The sequence below is a fragment of the Mauremys mutica genome, chromosome 18 (assembly GCF_020497125.1).
Source record: "Mauremys mutica isolate MM-2020 ecotype Southern chromosome 18, ASM2049712v1, whole genome shotgun sequence".
Classification (NCBI taxonomy): Eukaryota; Metazoa; Chordata; order Testudines; family Geoemydidae; genus Mauremys; species Mauremys mutica.
In genome coordinates, this window is record NC_059089.1 from 21,595,995 (window position 1) to 21,623,333 (window position 27,339).

General features: G+C 46.9%; 1 protein-coding gene across 4 annotated transcripts in view; it reads left to right on the plus strand.

The window, feature by feature from the left end:
* RXRA (retinoid X receptor alpha) overlaps positions 1-27,339 on the plus strand; it is a 213,506-nt gene that overhangs the window by 158,093 nt on the left and 28,074 nt on the right. For 3 of the 4 annotated variants that reach the window (XM_044992500.1, XM_044992498.1, XM_044992497.1), the window contains exons 4-5: positions 466-645; positions 19,258-19,314. In XM_044992500.1, coding sequence (XP_044848435.1) covers positions 466-645; positions 19,258-19,314 — 237 coding nt within the window. The remainder of the gene's footprint in view (positions 1-465; positions 646-19,257; positions 19,315-27,339) is intronic. The other variant, XM_044992499.1, reaches the window with a different exon arrangement.

A 27,339-nucleotide genomic window follows, 5' to 3' on the forward strand; every position in this document is an offset into this window, starting at 1 on the left:
CCCGTTTGGACAGGGACATCTTGTCATCTGGTTGTGGCAAGGCCTGTACTTCCAGTTGGGTTTGACCCATGACCAGTGGACATGGTGATAAACATGATGGTTGAGGCAGGTTGCCAGGGGAAGCTTGCCTGGACGTTGTACCTGTTCTGTGGATGAATAAAGCGTGGTCAGGACCTTGTCCAGACAGGGATGTCTAGACTGAGCTAGCTAGCTTGATCACATTAAACAGTCTAAAACCCTAGGTGAGACAAAGCAATTGTATATTAGCACACGCTAATTTGGCCAAGATAAAGCCTGACCCCCCCCCCTTCAAATCCTAAGCTAGGCAAGGCCTCGGGTAATTAAAAAACCCAGAGGAGAAGTAGTAAGAGGGCTGGGGGGACGGGAGGGAGGTAGGTGACCTGTTTGTTGCTCAGCGGGTCTGCATGATTTCTGTGTTTCTTCGTCCCCCTCGATCCCCTGCAGGTAAACATTACGGGGTGTACAGCTGCGAGGGCTGCAAAGGTTTCTTCAAGCGCACAGTGCGGAAGGACCTCACCTACACCTGCCGCGACAATAAGGATTGCTTGATTGACAAGCGCCAGCGGAACCGGTGCCAGTACTGCCGGTATCAGAAGTGTCTGGCGATGGGCATGAAGCGAGAAGGTAAGGCAGACAGAGCAGTGACCTCCCCTAAGCACGCAGGCATGGTGCAGTGGACCCGGCGGGTGCTCAGGTACACTCCTCCCTGTTTCTAGCCCTGCAGCGTAACATGCACCAAACCTGCATTTAGCCCCTTTTGTTGCTAATTGTGAATGCAGCCAGGAATATATGTCAGTGATCTCACTATGGAATCGCTGCTCCTGGGTCCTAACCATGTTGTTTTCTGCTACGTAAAGGGTGGATTTTTCTCCCCTGTGCACGTCTCTCTTGCGTATATTCTATGCTCGCTCGACAGTGACCGGTAGCAAGGTGCAAGGCCATGGAGGAATCAGGCCAGATGTGTGTCTGAGAGGAAGTTGTTGCCCTGAGTAACTCACTTAGTTCCTTCACCAGCAATAGAATGTGTCTGAACAGCTTCCATTGCCAGAGTGCCGCTTTTATTTCTCGTAAGGAGCAGCATCCTCATCAGATTCTTCTGGCTACCCAGGCCTAAGCAAGGTTACACTTCGTGGCATGATATTACTGGGTGTGAATCTGCCCAAGCAAAGCTTCGAAGGTGCACGCATGGTGTTCGTCTCAAAGGGGTGAAGCAAAGCGAGAGCGGGTAGCAGCAGATGCGATTGTCCAGTGGCATGGAGGAAGGCAAAAGAAAAATATAGATTTGCCTTGATTTTAAAAATCTTTCTTTTCCCATGTTCAGAAGGCTGTAAAGCCCATATCAAGGGGTGAATGCGGGACTAGCATTTTGGGTACAAGGCTCTTGGATTAAATATATGTTGGGTGACAGGCACTGTAATCTGATCTGGCCCATCCTTTTACAGATAACCTGATCTGAAATGATGTTAAATCCTGGGAAATTGGTGCCGATTATTAAATGGGACACTGTCAAGATACAAATCGTGTGTTTAATAAAATGCTTTCCCTGTAGCACTTTAGATTAGGAAAACTGGAAGAATGTTATCCGCCTAATTTATTTCTCATGCACAAGCCTGAACTAGGCTGGTTAGTTTCATTTTCTCTTTATAGTCACCTTTACTTTTGATTCCTATGAACTTGCCCTGTGCTGTTGTGTTTGAGTTTCCAGTATTGTTGAAACTCTGTTTTTTCCATGAGGAAGAATAATCATGACAATTTTTTTTTTTTAGTTTTTGTAAAAATTTCCCCCCTCCTGAAATTTAATTTTGGACTTGACAATGGCTCATGAACGCTGCGTTGGTCGGTGTGTGCTTATGACTTGAGAGCGACTATGTAAATAATCCTCCATTGGTATCACTCTAGTCACTGATATCTGCAGTCATTACATCTTCTGAGTCACATCTGCTGTGCTGACTGGCACATAAATCCGCTTCTTTACTGCTCTCTGTTCTGCGGAGTCACAATAGTCGTGGGAGAGCAAAGCTGCAGGATGTGTCTCTTTGAAGAGCAGTTAGTCTTGTCTGGAGCGTTAGCTAAATAGGGCAGCGCTGAAGCCGTGTCTAGTGTTTAACAAACCCTGACATGCTTGATTTACGGGGTCATATAAGGACCCACACATGCAGCTTCTTCAAATGTCAAAGCCATCTCTGCTTGCGATGCTTTGGAGTTCCAAAGGCAACTGATTAAAAGGGCATTTGGATGAGGTTAGGGGGAAAGGGTTAGCTCTCCAGAGAGAGCAAACTGCAGAGTACTGAATTCCTAAAGGGAACCTTCCTCACCCCAGCAGACTCAACCCTGGGTGTCCGGAGTAGAGATTTCCGGAGGGGAGTGTGCTATGTTTTGCACCGAGGAGGGCTGGAAACTCTGGCAGATGTTCTGGGTTTTAAACAAGGACTTCTTTTTTTTATCACAGGATAACCATGTATAAGATATACATATATGGTCTTAATCAGACACAGAATGTACCTCTGGTATGTTTTAGACATGTGTGTGTGTGTGTGTGTGTGTGTGAGACCCAGAGCATTTTGTTTAGGGCGCTATAGTTTTAACGGGAATGTTAGAAATCTGAGCATCCCTCTCTACGCTAGCAACAAGTCTGCATCTTCCTCATGTCGGGCAGCGGCAGAAAGGGTGCGAGTCACATTTGTTTTCTTGTTTAAGGGGCAAACAGATGACAGCCCTCCCACACAGTCAGACGGTAAAGCCAGCTTTGAGGCTGGTTTCCTGAGCTTCCCCCAATGTCCCCTGGGGATGCTGACTTGACTGCACAGTAGGTGTGTTCCTGACAGACAACAGAGAGAAGGAGAGAGCACGCGATGTCCTGAATCAACCCTGTCTCTCCCAGAGCTCTGGATGACGTGTCAGAAGTCCAGAGTTGGCACCGAGTATAATAGGTGCTGTCCTCAGAGCAGGAAGGAGAATATACTGTGAGAGACCTGGTGCAGGGCGCTCGTGCAGTGGGCAGGTGCCTGGGTGGGGAAGCGCAGTGGCCGGGGTCCGGATTGGGACTGGAGGAATTCCTGGAGATGAGTGAACTGGGGCCCAGGAGTGGCTCAGTGGGTTCAGATCAGCAGGAAGCCTCGCTTAGCCTGGCCAGGGGAACTGGGCTGGGCTCCAGGGCAGGCGAGTGGTGGCAGGAACAGAAAAGGAACGGCTTGCGCCTGGGACGGCTGAGGGAACTCTTTGTCTTGCTGTGTCTTAATAAACCTGGCCCCAAGAAGGGGAATGTTCCTTGAAATGTGGTTGTGTGGGCAGCCATTAGCGAGTCAGAGGGGAAACGGAGGCAGCACCCAGTGGGCGTGGGGCCTGCCGCTGTTGCAGATGGATTTAAGTGAAATGATTTGATGCTCAGACGATGGACCCAGCTGCTTGCCCATGGTGATCTGTGGATTTTCTCGTTTTCTTTCTGTTGGCTCTGCTGAACTGACATCCTGTAAATCAGGTGACTATTAAATTCCTACAATTATGGCAATTGCCCGGGCAGCGCCATTGTAAAATTATAGGTCCATTAATTAATTTCTAAACGGCAGTGGAATTCCCTAGGGAGTGCATACTGTATGCCATCTGTGTGAGGACTCTATTAATTCATCTTGATTAACATTATCACAACGTATACCGAATGAATCCATAATAATCAGCCAATTATTTAAAAGTGTGACAGATGGGACCTTTGTAACCCTAGAACTGAACTCACGCACTACTGGCAGACTGATCTTATAGTGCAGTGTGTATATTATGGAGGAGTAGGAGAAAGAGGAGAAAGTCTTTGTGTTTAGCATATGTGATTAGTAGACGTTCGGGGCTAGATCTTCAGCTGAAGTGAATCAGCATAACAGAGCTCCATTGATTTCCATTGAACTATCCCAAGTTGATCTGACCCATAGTAAAAAGCTATTTGGTGCCATGTTGATAACAGACCTGGATTCTGTTCTTGGCACTGCACTGTGGCTCAGTTGCCCTCTCTGTGAAATGGGAATAATAATACTCCTTTGTAAAGTATTTTGAAGTCTGTGGGTAAAAACTGTCTATAAGTGAGCCATCCATCTGGCTCAGATATACAGTTGCAAGAAGCATCTTCTGCCCATTTTGGAGCGGTCTTTTCACTTTTTTTATTCCTGAAAATCAGTTGGATATGGTTCTGGTTTTCAAAAGTTCATGGATGCAGTTATGCATGCAGAGTGCACATGCAATTGTTGACCGAATTTGCTCATGCGGTTACTGCAGTGGAGAGAGGGAATTGACCATTTGCATGTGAGATACACATCTGGCCATTTGCCCACAGACGCATCAGAGGCCATATGCGTATATAGGTGCAATAATTGTGCGCAAAGCAAATCCATACATATTTTCCACACTCAACTCTGAGCCTGCATCTTTGGGAACGAGGCCTTTGCTGTGACTTGGTTCCCTTCTGCTCATTTCCCATCTGAGACCTCTTCCCAACTCACTTTTCCCATTGCTCATCTCACCTACCAGCACCACATTCCAACATCTGCTCTTCCTCACTGCATCTTCCTCCCTCATCTGTTGCCTGCTCATTGTGACTTGACATCATACTCAATAGCTGATCTGTACAGTCATGATCTCTTTGATTCCCCTCCTCTCCTCCTCAGCTCTAGTTTTGGCTGAAGTTTTGGGCTGGTTTAATTTGTGTGATCCAGTCCCATTTGTCCATTCTCCTAATCTAAACAGCTACATCTTATTCACAATAAAGCCAGTGATATGGGCCTTAATTCCATTCAAAATATGTTGCTCCGGAGACCACATTTATGGCAACCGAAATAAATATTTGATTCCTGTCGCCCCACCGGTATTTATATGCCAGGGACGTGCGGTAAAACCCTCTTACCAAGATCTCTCGCTCTAACAGAAGAATAACACAACGGTAAATCATTTCCCACGTGGGGAAGGAGAATAATGTTGTGACCCAGGGAATCAATATGGGGAGTGAGAGAGACGTAAGCCACACTTCAATAATGGAAATTTATGCAAGAGGAAAAACCCTCTTATATAAATAGCTGAGGAAGGAAACATGCTTATTTAAGGAGCCTAAGTGCAGGCATGCCATTAAACAGCTGGTGGAAGACACAAAAGGGGACGGGCCCTAAGAATCCCTCTGTCAAAGAGTACTCAGAGAGGGAAAACTTATGGGACTGAACTCAGAGAAAGTGCAAAGAGCAGCTCACGATAGACAGAGATGGCAGAGCCTTGTTCATGCCCTAAGCAATGTCTGACAGCATGGGAAGGGTTCAGAAGCTCCGCACTGGGGAGCTAGCTTAGGAGAGCCTGTGTTTTATATCATTGGTAACAGCAAAAGGCAAGAGGGTTGAAGTTTAGAATGAAAAGGATCAAATTGTCTGTACTCTGGGCTTGGTGTTAAAATTTAAGGCTTGTTATTAGTTATTAGTTTAAGGGAGGAAAAGCATATAAATGGAACATTTCTTCTGGCATTTAAGTCTCTTCTCAAGGCTGCCTGTTGATAAATTTAAGTAGGATATCGATGCTAATATCCATGGTGCACTTGCCTTATTGATTCCAAGACACAGAAGCTGCAATAAATGATTAACTGAAAGTGTTGTTTGCCATATAAATTACTGCCAGCGGCACAAGCCTTTGTTTTCTGCACTTTGTCTTCCGCTAAGTATCAGACATTCACCAAAACGAAGGTTACCATCTAGAGAGCTTCACCAGTGCAGAGGATATTGTGGTGGGGTTAGTGATTTGCATCAAGTTGTATAGCTCTCACTCCTTGACGTCCGTTTTCGATGCTTGGAGAAACAAATTCAGCCCTGAACTCTGAATTGAATCCATAATATACATGCGTACGCACACACAGATCCCTGGTGCTGCCAGCCTGGGAGAGGAGGTGGCATTGATGGAGGAATAAGCACTCAGCTAATGACTGCTGCAAAGAGGGACACCCTGAAGATGCATCATTTTGTTGTGTGTCTCTTCTCCGCGAACAGCCCACGCCCAAAGAGCTTCTGCTCCGGGTTTGACTATGGTGGGGAGAAGAGTAATGGAACGCTACCAGGCTCCACTCCACTCTACAAGACTCCACTTAGAGGAAGGATGGTCTTGTGGCTAAAACAATGGACCGGGACTTGGGAGATCTAAGTTCAGTGCGTGACTCTGCCACAGATTGAATGACCTTGGGCAAATCACTTCATCTCTTTCTGCCTTAGTTTCCCATCTCTATAACACAGAGTAATAATATTACCTACCTCCCACCCTGTCTCTCTATTCTTCTTCAAGTGCAGGGGTTCTCCGACTGGAGGTTGGGACCTCTCAGGGGGTTGCGAGGTTATTACATGGGGGTGGGAGTCACGAGCTGTCAACCTCCACCCCAAACCCTGCTTTGCCTCCTGCATTTATAATGGTGTTAAATATATTAAAAGTGTTTTTAATTTGTAAGGGGGGGGGTCGCACTCAGAGGCCTGCTATGTGAAAGGGGTCACCTGTAAAAAAGTTTGAGAACCACTGTTCAAGTGCCAGTCCCTATGCGCATTTCACACCTGGATGCGCATGTGCCCCATGCGCTCGAGTCCAGAAATTCTAACAAATGGTGTCACATACGCCGTAGCTCACCTCGTGCGCCGGACTGAGGGCATAAGAGGCAGTACGGGCCAATGTCTCTCCTGTTCCTTTTTACCGCCTCGTGGAGTCCCTGCGTCCACAGATTTCTCCAGCTTTTATCCTTATACTCAGTAAATACGTTTGTGAGTAGTCGGTAGTTTATATTCGCATAACTGGAATTTTTAATGTAGTTGGTAGAGGTAGTCTTTTCCCCCATACCATGGACTCCCTCCCCATGGTCTGGGACTATGCCCAGAGTCCCAGGTTCAAGAACTGTCTCTCCTGCCTTTTCTCTTTCTCCGTGAGCAATGATCACCAATGCTGTCTCTGTTGTTTGGATCAGACGTACATTGCCGCAAAGTGCAGCTCCTGTTGCTTTTTTCCACCGTGAACTAGCAAAGCTTGTGAGCTCAGATTCAGAAAATATCTTCTCTGAGGCTTCACACTGATCCGGGCCAGGGTAGACCTCTCCTGTACATCGGCCCCCTCAGACAAGCAGCGCCCATCTGAGCACAAACTTAGGAGTGGAGTCTGCAGGTGGGTCCTCCCTCTACACAGAAGGCGGCCAAAAGAGGCTCTTGCATCCTCCCCAGAGGGGCTGAATTTCTTTTCTCCCAAAATTGCAGCCTGCAGAAAAAAAGACACTGGTGCACCCAACTGTCATGGACTGGCCCAGATCAATTCTTGTTCCTGATGCCAGCTTTCCAGAAAACCAGGGCGTTATTCTGAACTGGGTGACCCAATGTCAAAGGGGTTCTGGAAAGGAGCCTCTCACAGCCTGTGTTAATACTTTACAGTGCACGGCCAGACTCTTGCGGGGGGTCTTGCTGGTAGTTGAACTAAGGGTTTCTTTTAGTCTGAATGCCAGTCTGGAGAGAATTCACTATCAATGTGCGGTGTGAGACAGGAAGTCAGAGAGTCAGCCCGCTGGGAAGTGATGCTACCACTGTCCACAGGGACACACTCTGAGGGAGGTGAGCCTGGGGAATACCCCTTTCCCTCCAGAGGAGCTGAGCTGCCATGTGTTGGGAATGGGGAAAGCTGAGTGATCTCAACAAGGGATGGAACTGTTAGAATAGCCAGGAGCCAGCACTGGGTCTAAGAATGATTTTGCTTCTCACATTGGCCGCACAGACATTCATGTACCTCAGTCATGGCCACCATGCATTTTGCTTGCTCTTTGACAACCACATGTTCTACTGAAATGGTAGACGTGGCCTTCCCAAGCAGGCTTCAGAAAATATCAGTAGGGTGCATGGAACATGCAGGTGGGAATAGGGGTGAAGGCCCTTGAGACAAATGTGTCTCTGAGACTTAGTGGAGTTACACCAGGGATGGATTAGGCCCCTTGTGAGTTTCTCATAGTCATATTGGTTGGCAGCTTTACAGCTGTTCAAAAGAAGGGCACCTTTCTTCTGGGAGGGATTTCAAGTGCTCCTGATCTCTGGAATTCATTTCACTGTTGGCTAGAACCGCAGCTTCATTTCTCTTGTTTGGCTGTCTCCCTCCGTCTTGTCTGCCTGATAAATGTTGCTCTCTGAATAAGATTAACCGACGTGTTACTGGAGGTGCCACTGAAATGCTCCCAATGGATGCAGTTACTGGCCATCACATTCTATTTCATCATAGTTAGCCTGAATGTTGGCTGGTAGGTTTCTGTCCTTCTCTCTCCTAATACAAAATCTTGACCTGTACGTTCTGTACCATTTTATATTCCTCTGCAGCAAACCAAGTAATCTACCACTTACTAGAGGGATATGTTTCCCTCCTAGATCTGGGAAAATACAATAGAAAGTACTAGGTGTCGTTCAACCCACTGTGAGTGGACACCATCCTTCTGATTGAACTTGAAACGAGTCTGGATGCTGCTTGGCTTTCCTATCCAACTACACCAGGCATTGTAGGCAGCATGGTGGAGCTGGGTGCGTGCCCATAATTATTGCTTGCTTGGTTTGTTTTTTTAAGTATCCATTATTTCTGTCTTTAGCCTTCTCTTTGAGGCAGTGCCTCACCATGGCAGGACACTGCTGGTAGGAAGCACACAGCATCTTCAGTGCTTAGATTTCTCTCTTGGTGACTTTGGGTTGGTTAGAGTCTGAAAACAAGACTATAGGAATAGGCAGTAAGGGGGGGAGCAGTGAACCCTGGAGAATGGGCCTTAAGGAAGAGCAGTGGCTCTTCAGTTCAGATGAGCTTGAGCATCTTCTGTTATCTTTGCATGCACAAAAGTTTCCTCTAAAATTACCCCAGTGTTTCCCAGGGGCATTAGGTCTAAACCAGAAACCCCAAATGGACAGTCCTTAGATGCTGGGGTTTGAGGGCTCCTTTTCCAGTGGCAGATAAACACAGGGGGCCAGATCTTCAGCGGGTGTGAATCAGAGTGGCTAAGGATCTGGCCCACTGCCTTTCCGGAGATGGACAGCAAGATGCCCTCTGTGTCTGAACTCTGCTTGGTACAGTGGGTGGGTGAGGGGAGGGCATCAAGGAACTAGTTACGGCTCCTTTATTCTGTGCTGGCCCAATCCTGGCATCAACTACCACCATGTAGGAGCTGCTCTAACCAATATCCCTAGCCGAAGATCCCTAAGGGACCTAATGCCAGGAAAGAATCAGTGTAGCAGAACGGAGCTTCCCCACAGCCGTTCCCAGCAACCCCTGGCCATGCCCCCGTGCCAGTGTGTGGGGCGGCTGGTGAAGAAGCTGTCTCTGCCAGCTTTACCATACTGGGGAGTCCCACCAGGAAACGTCTTTGCTGACCCAGCTATGGCCTGTAGGCATCTGCTTTGCACCGCCTGAGCAGCACAGCGTCCAGAGCATAACACGGAATCTGGCCAGGCTCCTTCCGGCAGGCTTGCCATCCAAGCAGCACTGGAGATAGGGCAAACTCCACTCCTTTCCCTTGCTGTGTGTTGCTGTGCGTCCCTGTGTGACGATATCCCACTGCAGCCAGTACTGGAGAGTCTGCTGCGATCGCACAAACCAAGCAGGAAATACCAGTCGGGAGCCCTTTCTCATGCTCCCTCTGGCAGTCCTGGGACAGCTCACACAGTGCAGATGTTGGGAACGCTGCAAGATGAAGCTCAGGGCCATATTCCCCCCTCATCCCTCCCTCCCTGTTACAAACTTACCTCTTTATTGGCACCAGCGGTTCCCAACTCCACAAGAATTCTCGCCATTTCCCATGTCCTGAGAACCCCAACCTGTTAATTCTGGGGACTCACCATCCCAGATTATACTATGATTTTATTGTTGTACATTTATATAGTGCACCCTCGGTGCGCACGGCACGTTATGTCGCGAGTGAAAAAGCCATGGCTTCAGCCCTGGCATCCCGACTCTGCTACCGCTAAGCTCCAGCACCCTGCTCTGACCACTTGAGCAGGGTGTTCTGTTCCCCCAGCTCGAGACCAGAAAAGTCCTTGCCAGCCCCTGCAAGTTCCAGCTGCCTTGCTGCAAAAGAAACCCAGGCTCGTTCCCAAAGGCATGAACCAGTGACATGCCTAGTTACCTTCTTTGTGTTTGGAAAGAGATGTGTCCATTCAGGATCGGGGCCCCGTTGTGCCAGCAGAAAGAGAGAGACATGATCTGTGCCCCATAGAGTCTACAAGAGAGCAGCAGTGCTTTGAGGCATTCTCAGGGGCATTCTCCCTCCTGTAAACTATGTGATCCCTGACTCTAAACATTCAATAAGCTTCCCAGCCTAGGAATGTCTTTCCCCGTCTTCTCGCTGCACATTTCCTAAGGCTTGCAGTACGGTTTGCATATTGCATATTGCTCCACCCTCCCCCTTCGCTGTTAGCCCACTGAAACCGAAGGAGTTAACCCGAGGATGGATTTAGGCTGTAGTGACGCATTAAGTTACTTCCGCCTGCAGTTTCGAGACCTCTCTGTGACTCCTTTTCTCCTAGGAATTTCTCAAATAAATCACTGAGTTTATAGTGACCAAACTTTCCCCTTGTTCTACCCTAAAATGACTTAGTCAGAGCTCAGCTCCTGCGGTAACACAGTTGCCATTGACCCACACCTAACCTCCTTCTCCTGATGCCCCGGCTTGTGCATCAACCCCCCTGCGAATCACACACGCTCAGGAAATCCTGGGACGTCCACAGCCTGGCTGTCTCCTGTCGAATCATTTAAGTGGCAGCTGGTATGACTCGGGGCGTGGGGAGCGAAAGGAGTCCAGAGAGAAATAGGGAATTCAGCTTTCCAGCTTGTTGTTCTGCATGAATATAAAAGCAGGCAAATGGCCATATCCTACTGCAAGAACAAAGTTCAAGAGAGAACAATTATTTATAGCTGTAATTTTAGACTGCAAAATTTTGTCCTTTCAGTTTAATGTGTTTGTTACTTCTGTTTGTCTGATGCTTTGTTCTTCGAACCATGCCATTAAAAATTCTAATTCTAATAATAACACAACTTTAAAGGGACACTATTGTCAGGTTGAAAAATCACATCCATCTGTCCGTCTCCTTAACCTGCGCTCCTGTGTTACTTTTAACTATTGATGCGGTTTGTTTACATTCTGCGCGTCACTCAACTTTGATGACAATAGATTAATAATTTTCACTTTTGTGTACCGTCAGTTTCACTTGTTGCTTCCCAGTGCTGCAGCATTTGCAGGAGGGATGTTTAAATCCATTTTTTAAAAAGCCTTTTCATTTAAAAAAATCATGACCATATTTCTATTAACTTTAGATTTTGCATAACTTTAAACAAAACATACAAATTTTGGGTCCAAGTTACAGGACGGAGTTACAATTTAACTTTTTATTTCTCAACATTTTTGCATTTCCAGCAATATAAAGCCCTATTTGGTTCAAAAGCCAAAGAAAAAGGAATCTAAGGCTGAATTAGTTAACTCGGGTACCACTGTATTTTTTAGGGAAACAGGCACTCCTGGGTCAAAGAGTGCCTGTTTCCTAACAATATATGGGTAACACCTAACTTCATAAAAAAGGCAGCAGAACACAATACGTTCCACCTGCGGTGGAACGGAAATCCCCAATAACCTGTCCCTCCTAACGCTCCATAAATAAAACAGCCACCCTCTCACAGAAGGCTAGAGAGGAAACTAAATATTCCTGAGGCTGTGCCCTGAGGATGCCAGCAAAGGACATTGACTCACAAGGAGAGGGGAAGTATTGCAAAAGGAGAGGGGATGCTGCTCCTGCCGCTGTCTATTCCTACTAATACCTTGGGATGCTGGGTACTTCAGTTCTGCTGGCTCACAGTTGCTGTGAGGGGACATAAAACAAATACTGAAGTGAGCTGGATGGTCCAATGGTTGCGGTGCTAGTCTGGGACTCAGGAGAGCTGCGTTCCCTTTTCTGCTTTACCACAAACTTCCTGCGTGACCGTGAGCCAGTTAATCAGTCAATCCGTGCCTCAGTTTTACCATCTGTAATATGGGGGCACTCATACCTCACAGGAATGTTGTGAGGACAGAAACGTTGCGAGGCACAGAGCTCTCCTGCCGATGGGGCTATGTAAGTACCAAAGATAGGCTGGTAATAGCAATGTCCAGAAAGGATGCACTTCACCACTGGATTGTCTTCTTTTTTCATTTGCTCTCCCAGTGGATCCTTATCTCCACAGTAGAACTATAGTTGAGAGATTGGGATGGTAGCAGGAGAGGATCAGGCAGCACTAGGGCAAGAGAGAGAGACAAGAGAGAAAATGTGCATCCCATCGATCATCCACTGAGGGCCTTTTGCCCATGTGATGGAGATGGATGTAATCCCTGGCATGAACGGCTTTGGCTAATCCAGCACCCCAGATTCCCCCATGCTTTCTGTCCCTGCATGGCTCAGTTCCGGCAGCAGAGCACAGCCGTGCAGAATTTCTATGGAGACTGTTTGTCTTCAGTGGCATTTTGGTCCCAGGGGGCAGCCCTGCTGAAAGAGCGAGAGAAGCTCTCTCGGGCAGGAGCAGCAGGGTGGCCTCCCTGTTCGTGTGCTGTCGCTTCAAGATTCTGGGGAGAACTGAAAGAGACAATGGATTAGACAGTCGCTTGGACACCAGTCCTGGGGTGTAACCGAGGCCATCCTTGCTCACATTTATGGGGTTAAACTAATCACCAGATGTGAGGTCAGGGAGCGATTTTCCCCCAGCGTACGGGACCTTGCATTTTATCTGCTTCTTATGGGGAATCATCTGTTATGATCGGGTAGATGATAACCAAACCACCATGGCCAGACATGGTCGGGTCTGCGCAGAGACCACTCCCCTTCCCTTTGTATGCGGTGTTGCTAGCTTTATGCAGGCATTATTGAAGGCAATGAGTGACAGGTCTTCCCCCTCCCCCTCAGCATTCTGTACTGCACCCTAAGCCCTGCCTGGTGGACAGAGCTTGTGCCGCTTCGCTCACCATATTGACTGGGTAGGCACAGCCAATCAGCAATCAGAAACTTGTTCAGGATATGTGTGATTCAGTTGTGTCCAGGAAACAATCCGTAGCATAGAGAGAGAATTGACCACTGATGCTTGGTTATCGTCTCGGGTTTGGGAGCAAGAGACCTGGAACTGTGAGATCTTACCAAAGCTGGGAAAGCTTTCTTCTGAACTTGAGTGTTTGGGTGTAGTATTAACCTCCGGGCTCTTTACCACCTGAAACTCTGCTCCAGGTCCCTTAACAACGGCTAGTCCATTCCCACAAGGGTGTCTGCAAACAAACATACGGCAGCTGCCGGAAAACAGTCCCTGCACACAATGGCTGGTGGACTTCTTGGAGGTGCTTGGGCAGTTGTAATATTTTGCTCTGCGAATACCAAAGGACAGTGGCCTGATTGCCCTTAGTGCTGATTGGCGATAAATCGAAGTCCCCCTGGAACAGGAGGCTGTTTGTCAAGAGCTCTCAAAGCCATTTCTTAAAACATGTGGGCATCTGTGTTAAAAATAGGGACCGAGGAACAGCGTTGCTAGGCCCATCTTTTGCGTCATTTAAAACTGGACTAGATCATGGGTTGGTGAACATACTGCTGGGGGGAAAAATCCCAGCAGGCCTTTTCCATCTCTGAGCGCTATGATTCTTTGATCACTAATCAGTTGTGTCCTCTCCACTCAATGGTCAGAGGGCCACATGCTATTAAAAAAAAGCATCTTGCAAAATAGGGCAGATTGATGGGGGTAGTGAGAAGAGACATTTTACAAACAAAGATCCAGGTGACGTGGTAGCTCAACTGTGGCACCTGCAGCTATTGCATCTCCCTGGGGTATTTCCAAGCAATTGGTAATGGCTCTGATACTAATTCAGCCTGAAAGTGGGAATTGGGCTAACCAGTATGAGAGCGAGATTGAGAGAGGAGGAGGAGCGATGTGGATGGAGAAGAAACGTACCACGGAACGGGGATAGGGTTTAAGCATCAAGAAGGGCATCCCTGCTCCTGCCCCGGCACTGAACAGCGGGTTACAAAGTAAGTAACTCACGTTCATACCCCGTGCACACACCAGAGTGCAGCACGTGGCTTTGGTCACAGCTAGGAAAGCAACAGCAATAACGTGTTCGAGTGGGATTGGAAACTAGCTCAACGCAGTGACACGAGTGGTTAGAAGAGATGGCGTGAAACAGAAGGGCTTGGTAAAAAGAAAAAGAAAAGGAGAGAAAGGAAAGGCTGAGGAGGGGGAAGAACCAGGTGAAAATCCCCGTTGTTGATTAAACACTGGGTGTGATAATACTTTATGCAGCAACTGGACTGCTGCCCTGCACCACCAAAATCTGTTCTGAATCCAGGAATAGAATTTCTCAGAAGTTCTCTATTCCCCTGTGGGCGGGGACCTTGGCCCAGATCCTTAAGCATAATTAGGTTCCTAACTGCCACTGAAATCAGCGTGTCCTTGTGATTGTAGATATCTCTAAAGCGCCACGCACAGCTAATGGTACTATATAAATAAAAACATATCCCTCTGACCTGCTGTACGATAGATCTGTTTCGTAATAGATTGCACTTCATTACCACAGAAAAATTCTCTCCATCTCTCTGTCCATCCATCTATCTATCTTTTCACATCATGCCCATCCCATAACAGGATTGAGTGCTGAATCCTATGAAAAGCTTCAATTCCATTAGATTAGTTTTCGATGAGAGCAAAATGCACCGTGAGAAAATAGCAGCACCCCTTCCATGTTATTATTCCTATAAGTACACATTTTCATCTTGGAAAAAAGTGCTTATCTGTATTAGTGCAGGATAAGTGGTAATTACAAGCTGCCATAGCCTGTTGCTTTTCCTGAATAAACAAACAAATGCTGTAATATTAGCACTAATGGAGGCTCTCAAAATGCTTCATTCTGGCAACTCTGCTGGTGGAAAATCCAGTCTCCTTTTGTCCCCATTGCTTCCCTCATTAAAATTCTTCTTGGACACAAAAGCCCTTTGGGACGTTGAATCTGGCTTTGCAAACGGCAGGTGGCTTTGATGCGGTGCCCAGGGACATGGATGCAAAGTCCATGTGGTGGAACGGAACATCACACACGTTGCTGTTGGGTGGTGCCACATTTATGAGAGACCTTAATGGTATGTGCAGGCAGGAGGGGAGTAGATCTTCTAGCTCCTGCTTGGAAGTGGCTTTGCCTGTTACATCTTCCTCCCTGCTGACCTCCTCCCCTGAAACTGAAATGGCCAAAAAGGCTGTGAAGGAAAGATGAACGTAGTTGCACAGCAAAGCTTCTCATGGAGTCGGGTAAAGCAGCCAAGATTGAGCCCAGTGTAGCCTGAATTCTCAAGCAAGATTGTTGATACCAATGGGTAGGTTACACAAACTGGGGAGCAGTCTCAGGCCTGACCTAAGCAGATGGGTTCTTAGGGTACCCCATCCAAAGGGGTATTGAATCGGCACTGCAGTCCCCATGGAAACTTGTGGATAAGTCAGTCATAAATCACTGATTTCCAGCATCAGAGACCCTCCCTGTTGGCCTTCTCCATTCCAGCAGCATGTCACCTGTTGCTCAGTCATACATCTTCGGGTCTTTCATAGACCCCCAGGACCCTTTGCTCTCAGCTCCCAAGACACAACTGCAGCTGATGCAGTTGAGTGAGGAGGTGTTGGGTTCTGGGCTGCATTTTGGCTTAGAGGCACCTGTCAGAACTCACTGAGCAGAAACAGAGGATGGGTTAATACAGGTGAGAGACTGGGTGAGTTACTGAGCTGGGTGCTTAGCATGCACCCCCATTAAAGAGCATCAGGCACTGATGGGTCTGATGATAGGAACCATTAAGGTTTCATCTCAGCGTACTGACTAAGAGGGGGACTTGTCTGGGAATTGGTTATCCAGCCCCTTTCCAGCTCAGAGGGCAAGGCACAGGCAGAGAGAAGGGTATAAGAGTGGAGGGACCTCACTCCACTGGCAGAGCACCTTATGTCCTAGTGGTTTAGGCATCTTCAGTCCCAACCTCAGAAGATACGTCAGCTCTTTAGAAGACACCTTAGCTCTTTGGTGTAATATTGCCAAACAAAAGTGCTGAAAAATCATGAGTCAGGCTCCACAAATATTGAGATTGGGGTTAAAAATCATGATTATTAGTAATAATACCTTTGGCGCTCTAGTCATTTGCCTTTTTGTTTTTGAGCCTGTAGGGATCACATTTTGAAGCTTTTCTCGGCAACCATGAGGGCTAAAATCTTCCTTTTCTTTTTCACTGAGAGCTGAGATTCTGGTGTATTCACGTGATTCCAGGAGCTGGGGCTTTTAGATAATTGCAAATTGTCATGAGTCGCATTATAAATCACAAGAGTTGGTGACACTGCAGGTGGGAACCAATATTTTCCCCTTCCTATTTAAAGCTCTAATTGTCAACCTCTTGTTCTTTTCTAGCAGCTGGTGGATTTATTACTCAACCATCCCCTCATGGTGGTAGCTCATATTCACATGCTCTAAAAGATAGCGTCTTGTTATTAATTTCACTCTGCAAGGAGAAAATATCTACCTATTCAAGTGATCAGGAGAAGTATTATGGGAGGGAGTGTGGGTAATTTTTCTGAATCTTCCTAGAAGCCACCTTTTATTCTGTTTCATTGCTTCTCACTGGCTGCTTAAGAACAAAACCAGACCAAATCACATGGGCTCAACGGTTGGCTGCGAAAAATACTCTGTAAAGATCTTGGTAGACTTTGTACTTGTAGGTCAGAGGAAATCTCATAAAAAGTTCTCTCTTGTGTCTAATGACTAGTGCTGTGTGGAGGATGGAAGTTCTATTTCACAAAGGATTTTGAGATTGCCAAATCTGATATTGTTCTGAATTGGAGCAAAAACTGAATATTTCCATATTCTCTGCAAAGAAAATTCTGAGAAGAAAAATTGTTTCGGGTTGATTGAACTGTTTCATGTTGATTTTTACTTGAAATTTTTTGTTAAAGTCTTTTCGAAATGAAAAATCAAAAGATTTTGTTCCAGAAGTGTTGCAGCGGGCTGTTTTGACTGTGTTGGAACTTTCTCTCCCTCCCCCAGTTTTCCTCTTCAATGAAATTCTGACAAAATTAACCTGATTTTGTGCACGATTTTGATTTAGGCAGAACTGCATATTCCAATGGAATATGGTTCCACTGATGTTTCTTCAGCCAGCTTTATTAATGACAGTTACTTTGTTTTGTACCACTCTGGGGTAGAACTTTGACTTTGAATAAAGAATCATTTAATAAATATATTTGAATCAAATCCCAGATTAACCCTAATTAGAGATGGAAAAGCCCCACTAAATCAACAAAGCCAGGATAACATAACACAAGAACTAGAGCTCACCAAATGACATTAATAGGCAGCAGGTTTAAAACAAACAAAAGGAAGTATTTTTTCTCACAACGCACAGTCAACCCTTGGAACTCCTTGCCAGAGGATGTTGTGAAGGCCAAGACTATAACAGAGTTCAAAAAAGAACTAGATAAGTTCATGGAGGATCGGTCCATCAATGGCTTTTAGCCAGGATGGGCAGGGATGGTGTCCCTAGCCTCTGTCTGCCAGAAGCTGGGAATGGGCGACAGGGGATGGTTCACTTGATGATTCCCTGTTCTGTTCATTCCCTCTGGGGCACCTGGCATTGGCCACTGTCAGAGACAGGATACTGGGCTAGATGGACCTTTGATCTGACCCAGTATGGCCGTTCTTATGATACAGTGTCCCCTGACGGAAGGATATTAAAACTGAAAGAATTCCCAGTTCTCAGTCACACATCTGATTCATAGGGCATCAGTGCACTCAAAAGTATGATGCTGATGCTGTGTAATAAAAGGCTCCTTTCATGAGATGGGGGTCCTGGTCTTGAGGGACGCGAAACGGGGTATCCGCTGATTCCAGACCCAGCTTGGCTGGTTGAATCCTTCCCCGCTCTGATCAGCAGTAGCTTTGTGCAGAGTGGAAAGGGCGTGATCTGCAGCCCCTTGCTCATTATTACTATTGTTATTACAGTAAAGGCTAGAAGGGACAACTGAGATCAGATTCCTAGTGGATCAATACACAGTAATATCAGGCGGAGGGAGAGCTCAGTGGTTTGAGCATTGGCCTGCTAAACCCAGGGTTGTGAGCTCAATCCTTGAGGGGGCCACTTAGGGATCTGGGGCAAAAATTGGTCCTGCTAGTGAAGGCAGGGGGCTGGACTCAATGACCTTTCAAGGAGTTCTAGGAGATTGGTATATCTCCAATTATTTTTTAATTTTTTATTTAGCACTAGTCTTTGACCCTGAGAATTTACTATCTAAAGAGGAAAGACAGACTAGTTGGAGGGGGAAGTCGAGGACCAGAAAGGGGAAATAACTTGGCCAACTTCACACAGCAGGTTAGAGTCCAGAACAGAACGCAGGTTTCCTGAATTCCAGTCCGAGGCCCAGTGCACTGAACCACACTGTCTTGTCTTTCACCTCTCACATGTGATGTAGGGGAGAGAGACACACAACTAGCCCCTCTGGAGCTGAGAATTCTTTCCCCCAGTTTGCCATGCGGTATTGTGGCAATTCCCCACATGATTCCCGTTCCAGTTGTGCTGCCTAGTGACATGCTGCTGCGCTGTGGCATTCCCTTGGGATGTTGGGTTGTTGCCACTGTACCCTGAAAAACCATGAAGGATCGCTCTGTGTCTTACCCAGGGTGTGAGCTGGGTGTGCTGTGTACAGTAGAAGGGCCCGAAATGCAACATCTGTATCAGAATCCAAACCCTCCCCAGGTTCAGCGGGGTTCACCTCTAAGGTTTGTTTCAGCCCCATCATAGAGACCGGACTAGCCACGAAATCTGGAGCTGGTATCAGTGGTGTTCTGACCCAGAGTTTTGGTTCCTTTATCGAGATGTACAGAAGTTGCACAGTGTGCTGGGACAGAGGCATCCTGCAGCTGCATTGAGAAAATACTGAGAAGTGCTAGGATCCAGGCCACCACAGTAGGTTTACAATCTCATCAGGCCTTCCCTACACAACTGACACACTTTGAGACAGTGATCCCTTAACGTCATTGCATAGTGTCCCGTGGAGGGAACGCCCTCCCGCCCCTTGTAGAGAGGGACCCTTTTTTGAAATGACAAGCCAAACTTTGCAACTATGTGTAAATAAAGGAAAGACGAAACCAGCATTAAAAAAAAAAAAGAAAAAAGCAGCGACCACCAAACGATATAATGATTTTTGTTTCTAAATTTTATTCTGTTACAGGGATGGAGCACCATCCATCCCGGCCCACAAGACTTCTGGGAAGCCAAGAAGAACAAGGTATTCCCATTTCAATATTACCAGACAAGCTGCCATGCAGCTACCAAGTTTCTATATCTATATATCTAGAGTTAAAACAGCCACCGCCAACATCTAATTGCAAACTGCTCTATGTGCTCTGTCAGCTGGCAGTGCCTTTCCCCCCGTGACTAGCCCCTAGACCAGGTGGGAGTAGGGAATAGATTCAGCCACAGGGTCCCAAGTCTACATGACTAGAGCTTCCCTGACAGCCACTAAAGAACTTGTCCCTTCTCCCAGATTGCATGATAATAAGCAGTCCATTTGCTTGAATCCCAAAACTAGCCGATCCAGCTGTATCCTCAGCTGTCCCTCCCGGCTACCTCCTGTTCCCCCCCAGCTCAATCCACCCCATTGCGTTCTCTGCACCTAAAAAAACAAAGGGACCCCTCCTCTTTCCAAACACCGGCATTTCGTTTAGAACATCGCTCTCCTGTGGACGAGGTTCAGCTGTGGTTAGGTTTCTCCAGGCACGGGAGGGAGGGGGAAGTGTTCTCGCCCGCGGCTGACTAGCAGCAGATAAAATACTGTCGAGATCACCGCTGGAAAGAGCTTGGGGTTCCAGGATGGAGAGGGAAAAGGAGGCAAGGAGTGGAAAAGAGGTGTCTGCATTAAGGAAACCTGGGACCGAAGGGTTAAACTCAGTCCCATCATCAGGTTTGCTTGCTTCTTGCAAAGTGCAAATTCTCTTTCTCCCTCTCTCTACCTCTCACCTTCTCCTTGAACTTCTGAACCACAGACTTATTACCTCACCCACTTTGTCTCTCTAATATCCTGGGACCCACCTGGCTGCAGCAACACTGCACGCTTGTGTAACTGGTAATCATTTTACAGCTGTAATTTGTCTTCGCCAGGGCACATCTAGAGATACAGGATCCTCTTTATTGTCAGGGATGATCATTTTTGTCTTAAAAAACAACCACCAAACCTGCAAAACAGCGCAAATCTCTGTGGCAGGGTCTAAAAGTCGTCCTCCGTCTGGCGGCTGTTGGTGGCCTGCGTGAGATGCATTTGCAGGCCTCAGCGCAGAGCCTACGCATCACAGATATCCTGGCTGCTAGTAGCTCAGCCATTGGCAATCTCAGCTGAGAAGCCACAGTACGAATGGGCCATGGAGACAGAGCTTGTCTCCCATCCGCAGAGGTGGTCCCTGCAGGTCAGGACTGAGGCGGTGTTGGGAGGTCTGCACTGCCCATTAGAGTGGATAAACTGAGGACTTTGGCTGACAGGACTGTTGATCCAGCCCCTGGCAGTCCAGTCTCTTGTCCATGCATGCATTCGAGCAGGGATCCCCTGGGAAGCATCCACTGAGTCTTTGGCCGCCTCGCAACAGCAGCCGTGGTCTGGCATTTTTTGCTCGGTGTTGCCTTCTGGTTCCTTCCTTTGACCCTGCCTTCCATTGCCATTTGTTCATTCTTTGCGTTGATATCTGGTTTCTGTAGCCCCTCCCTCACTTGAGGGGGCGGGCCTTTTGTTCTTGTAGACTCCGCCCACCAAGCCCAGTCATCAACTAGGCCTCACCTTGCATCTGCACTATGTTCATAAACAAAAGATCTGAGGGGCGTAGGCTCTGCTCCACACAGAATACCACTCAAGATGCTGTCGAGTACTTGCTGCTCTGTCGTCTCCCTGCTGTGACCTATGTGCAGCAGACACCCCAAGCATGTTCTCAACACTAGTTAAAAATGCATTGGTGAGAGGAAAACAGCAACACCCCTGGCATGTCTGCAAATAGCAGCCCATTGCCTGGTCTCCTCTGGACATTCAGAACAGTGATGGTATGAAGAGTGTCCTTTGGGTCACTGGGGCATGAGCGCCCAGGTTTAATCAGCTCCATCCCCTTCACACTGCGGACAAGTCTCCCTTGATTGGTTCTGTTTGTTTTTGCTGGCAGTGCTGACCTAAAAAAAATGGACCCTGCGGCATTTCTAACGAGCGTCCTTAACTGATTTCCGTACTCGGGGCTCGGCAGTATCACTTGCTAACACGTGCTCATACAGGCCCCGTGGGGCTTTAACATCCACTGATGAATCAATAGGGAATAGCTCTCCAGTCGATAACACAGCCTGCGAGGATGAGTTAATTATTCCCTGTGCAGCTATGACAGAGCGGTCCGGTCGCCGCTTTGTAGCTCAGCGGCACATCTGCCTTTTGCCCATGGTGGGGCACTGCAAGGTTCCAGAGCTGCGGGACTGCTCCTTTGAAGCATACCCTGAGCCCAGCACAGAGCCTGAGGGGCCAGGCAGTGCTGCAGGATGGGGGAAAGTGAGAGGAATTGCCCCACTCACTTGCAGGGTAAGGAGTGACTGCAGCGTCTGCTGCAGCTCTGAAGCCAACTGTGTGGGGGAGAGCATGGGCAGAGCTGCACTGCAGCAGATCCCACCACCACTATGCCCTGCCCCCTGCAACGACTGCATGCTGCCATACAAGGCAGGGGCTTGCAGGAAGCATTGTTCGGTGCCACGCACAACTCCTCTCTGCATGAGAACTGCGCAGATTCTGCTAGAATGGGGCCTTTGGTGGCCACAGGGATGGGGCTGGAATGGTTGTTAAGGGGCTGTCCAATTTGAGCTTCAGCCCTCTGCTGTGGCTGCTGCTGTGAAGTCCTGATGCTTTGAGGCCTTACAAGAAAGTTGGCTTCCCAATCTGGGGCTCAGGAGCAGCTTCTGCTGCAAAGATCCCTCCTCTGGAAGTGCAATGCTGTGAAACTAACAGCTGCAGATGGTGCATAGAGATGGAGGGGAGGTACATGTGCTGTGATTTGATTGTCTCGCTTTTCTGAGTGCCCTGGCGATGGGAGCGAATGTGCATGTGGAGAGGAGAACCCAGGCCATGTATCAATCTGGTTACCAGTAAAACCTTGCCTCATGTTTAGGATGGCGTGGTTCCTGATTCATTCCGGCCGCCCTGCAGGGGTGCAACGTGAATGAGATGTGAAATCCAGCACGGACACACAATCTCAAACCTTTCCAGAGCAATCGCTGCTTTCGCAGGCATCTTTGGAAACCATTCAAGCTCCAACCACCACTTTGTGTTTGCAGATCCCATCTCTTCAGCATGAGGTGTCCCCCCGTGGGACACTTGCATGAAAACAGGGGGGTTAATTCACTATGTTCCATCTGCTTCGCACTGCTCCACTGATGGGACCTAACTGCAAACTTGGCTTTAGCAGCTGATGAAACCAAGTTGACAGCTGTTTTGCATCACTTGAATGTACCAGTGAAGGTGGCCTCAAATCTCCCTTTCTAAAGAGCTCACCTTCTGCTCTGGCCTAGTCCTGGCCTCCCCCAGCACTAGAGCTCTGTCTAGTCTCCTGAGTGACCTCCCTTAGTGAGTTACCCCCTTCCTGAAGTGCCCTCACATCAGAATATTTTCTTGAATGTCTAAGATAAGTTTTCACTTTCCTAGTTTCAGGCCCATTACTTCCTTGTTAAATCATCTAATCCCCCAATTCTTGTATGTTACTGCCTCCTCCCCTGCTATGTTCAGCATGTATCAAACCCGTGGCATCACGGTTCTGCATTCTGTGGCCCATCAGAATTCATGGGAGAGATTCCAGAAGACTGGAAAAGGGCAAATATACTGCCCATCTATAAAAAGGGAAATAAAAACAACCCAGGGAACTACAGACCAGTTAGTTTAACTTCTGTGCCAGGGAAGATAATGGAGCAAGTAATTAAGGAAATCATCTGCAAACACTTGGAAGGTGGTAAGGTGGTAGGGAATAGCCAGCATGGATTTGTAAAGAACAAATCATGTCAAACCAATCTGATAGCTTTCTTTGATAGGATAACGAGTCTTGTGGATAAGGGAGACGCGGTGGATGTGGTATAGCTAGGCTTTAGTAAGGCATTTGATACGGTCTTGCATGAGATTCTTATCAATAAACTAGGCAAATACAACTCAGTTGGGGCTACTATAAGGTGGGTGCATAACTGGCTGGATAACCGTACTCAGAGAGTAGTTATTAATGGTTCCCAATCCTGCTGGAAAGGTATAACAAGTGGGATTCCGCCGGGGTCTGTTTTGGGACCGTCTCTGTTCAATATCTTCATCAATGACTTAGATATTGGCATAGAAAGTATGCTTATTAAGTTTGCAGATGATACCAAACTGGGAGGGATTGCAGCTGCTGTGGAGGATAGGGTCATAATTGAAAATGATCTGGACAAATTGGAGAAATGGTCTGAGGTAAACAGGATGAAGTTTAATAAAGACAAATGCAAAGTGCTCCCCTTAGGAAGGAACAATCAGTTTCCTGCATACAGAATGGGAAGAGAGTGTCTAGGAAGGAGTACGGCAGAAAGGGATGTAGGGGTTATAGTGGACCACAAGCTAAATATGAGTCAACAGTGTGATGCTGTTGCAAAAAAAGCAAACGCGATTCTGGGTTGCATTAACAGGTGTGTTGTGAGCAAGACACGAGAAGTCATTCTTCTGCTCTACTCTGCGCTGGTCAGGCCTCAACTGGAATATTGTGTCCAGTTCTGGGCACTGCATTTCAAGAAAGATGTGGAGAAATTGGAGAGGGTCCAGAGAAGAGCAATAAGAATGATTAAAGGTCTAGAGAACATGACCTATGAAGGAAGGCTGAAAGAATTGGGTTTGTTTAGTTTGGAAAAGAGAAGACTGAGAGGGGACATGAGAGCAGTTTTCAGGTATCTAAAAGGGTGTCATAAGGAGGAGGGAGAAAACTTGTTCACCTTAGCCTCTAAGGATAGAACAAGAAGCAATGGGCTTAAATTGCAGCAAAGGGAGGTTTAGGTTGGACATTAGGAAAAAGTTCCTAACTGTCAGGGTGGTTAAACACTGGAATAAATTGCCTAGGGAGGTTGTGGAATCTCCATCTCTGGAGATATTTAAGAGTAGGTTAGATAAATGTCTATCAGGGATGGTCTAGACAGTATTTGGTCCTGCCATGGGGGCAGGGGACTGGACTTGATGACCTCTCGAGGTCCCTTCCAGTCCTAGAATCTATGAATCTATGTGACAGTGGGGAGAGAAATCTCTTAAAAATCCAATCATTTACCCACAAGACTTGTTTCTCAATTGCCTAGTAACATAGACAATGCTAATGGCTAAAAAACAACGTGTTTGAGGTGAATCCAGATGCTTGTTATTCCAGCCCTGGGCTTCTCTTGAGTAGAGACTGTTAATTGGGCAGAACTTTCTGATATGGGTATGAATCCACTAAAGACTGCACTGTGCTAGTTTTCCTTTGTGACTTCATCCAGATGTGCACCCACATGCGTGATGCCTTTCATCCTCGCTGGGGAGGGAGGTCGAATTCAGTGATGATGGAAAATTGTAGCTATCACTTTTCATTCTTGTCAGACCTTTCGTTTTCACATGGTTGGTAAGAGGAGCAAATGGAAGGATGAGCTTACAAGCGGTGAGGTGTGTGTGTGTGAAGCTGTGGTTGGAAAGGAGAGAGGAGGATGTATCCATGTCAGAAGAGGTGGGGGGAAACCTTATTCTGATATTGGGGATCTCCCCCTCTTTAAAACAGACCACGAAACAGGTTATGCTACCCCGTCATGCCTTGCGACCATGGAAGCTCTGAACCGGCAAGTCAGCAAGCTGCCTCACTGGGAATTTACTGCAGGGTTTCTGTTTTCATTTTGGACCTGGGGCATTTGATGACAACGTGCTACTTGCTTCTGCTAACCAGGTGTCATTGTCTTGACCTGCCGGGCTGGAGCAAGTCTGCCTCAAGGGTTTAGACTTGGGTTGAGCAGAATTGAGAGTTGGCTTTCCACCAGCCACAAGCACAGACTGCCTGTGGAACAGACTTTTTGGTGTAGTGCTTTTCAGCAGTGATCAGTAATAACAACAATACTTATATATTTTCTCTCTCTCTGGCTTCTCTGTGTCTGTTCCATCTGTTGTCTATCACTTATACCATCAGCCAGATTCACTTTCTTCACTAGTGAAACCCTTTCAGGTGTCTCCATGTCCCATCATGTTCTGTAAGATCTGCTCTCTCCATACCCACATACAGCTTCTCATACCTGAGGGCATTTCAGTGGGTTTCCTTTGGGTCAGGATTCACAGATCTACGGTCAGAAGGGACCATTGTGATCATCCAGTCAGACCTCTTGAGGTCATAAGAGTGTCACCCAGTGACACTCTGATTGGGTCCAATAACCTGTGGCTGAACCAGCGTGTTTATTTAGAATGACTTCCAGTCAATGTAAAAACTCCTGATGAGGGAGAATTTAGCCTGTTCCCTTGGTAATTGTTACTTTCAGAGCAAGGACTCATTGTCTGCACTCTTTCTTCGGAACTCGCTGCTATTGTATATTAGATCTTTGGAGCTTAAGTCATTGTTAAAATCCCATTTGCTCAGGGCTGCCTCTGTCGTAAGTTTTTAAATTGGGTTTTTGGCTTGCTCAGCGTCATTTGTAGCCAATTTGTATCCCGTAACGTGCCCAAAGGAGTTCCAGTGAAGGAGGCCGCATCTGTGAGATTGAATGAAAGGTTGACATTATGAGCAATAAAGTTCTAGGAGTATGACAGTTGAGAGAGAGAGAGGCACCTCCGTCCCCCAGTAACAGGGAGATTGAGGGGCTAATGTCAGCCTATAAAAGGTAATAGAACAATTCAAGTCAGACCAGGGCCAGCTCCTAGGCTGATGTAAGATCAATTGGGATCTATGCTGCTTTACAACAGCAGAATATCAGGTTCTGACTCCCCACTTAGCAGATGTTGCATTGTGCCTTTAGAGATGTAGCAAACACAGTACAAAACTTTAGATCAGTTTGCAAAACTAAGTACTTATTTTTACACAGCACCTTTTAGCTCAAAGGATCCCAAAGCACTTTAGAGACTATAGAGGTATGTAGTGACATATATATCTGTGTGCAAGAATCACTTTACCCGCCACAGAGGTGCATCCACCTCTAGGGTGGAATGTGATTGCTGTTTAACAGCGGAGTAACAACACTACACTACAGTTTAAGACAGGAGGCTAACGATAAAATTGAAAAGCATTTGCATGATCTAGACATAGAGGATGAGTTTAAGACTAACACAATTGCCGTATTCTATTGTGTAATCTTTTAGCATGTGTTTGAATTTCCCATATTTTTTGTTATTTTATGTTTGCACGTGGCATGGAGCCAGTTTACCTGATAATCTGATTTAAAAGCTTTATTGTGTTATGTACTGTGCTGATTTCAATGGAACAATCTCTGTGTCCTGTTACTTCCCATTAGCTCACATAATCAGCTTCGCATCCAGCAAAGAGATAATGGATTAGGATAGCTGCTAATAGTGTTTTCTCTGCATTATTGAGCTTCTTTCAATACTGAGCAAAGAACTGGGTGAAATGATGGTTGTTTTTCATGGCAAGCAATGGACGCTCCATGGCTGGAGTGGTTCTGGACTAGAATGGGCTAGAATGTAGAATGCAGGAAACAATTCTGTACTAGGGAGTGGATGAATGAGATGACTCATTGGCTCTTTTCCATTTCTAAAGCTTGATTTTGTATTTGGAAAGATCAGCTAATGCAATTAGCTACATAATGTGCTGCTTTCCTCGGTTATTGCCATTGAAATGGTGTGTACTACATTTAAATGGAGACTGGCATGAATGATAATAATCAATAATAACCCACTTATACAGTGTTTTTCCTCTTCAGAGCCCCTTTTCAGACTCTAGCTAAGTCATGGTCCTGACATCCTTGTGAGATAGGTGAGATTATCTTCGTGACATAGATTTGGGGAACTGAGGCAGAAAGGTTAAGTGCTAAGCCCTTGGTCCCAGAGAGAATCAGTATCAGAGTAAGAACCAGAACACAGGAGGATCCTGTCTCCCAGATCTGAATGTAGATGCCTAGGCCATGCCTCTCTCAAGAGAGGAAGCATTTTTCAGTAAAGTATGTGGCATCTTATGTTATCCTGGAAAACTAACATGTTATGTACCAAGCCGGGGGCGGGGGGGAGGTTGGGGTAAGGGGGAGCCAGCTTTCTGGAGACAGAGAATATGGGACTGGGCCGATACCT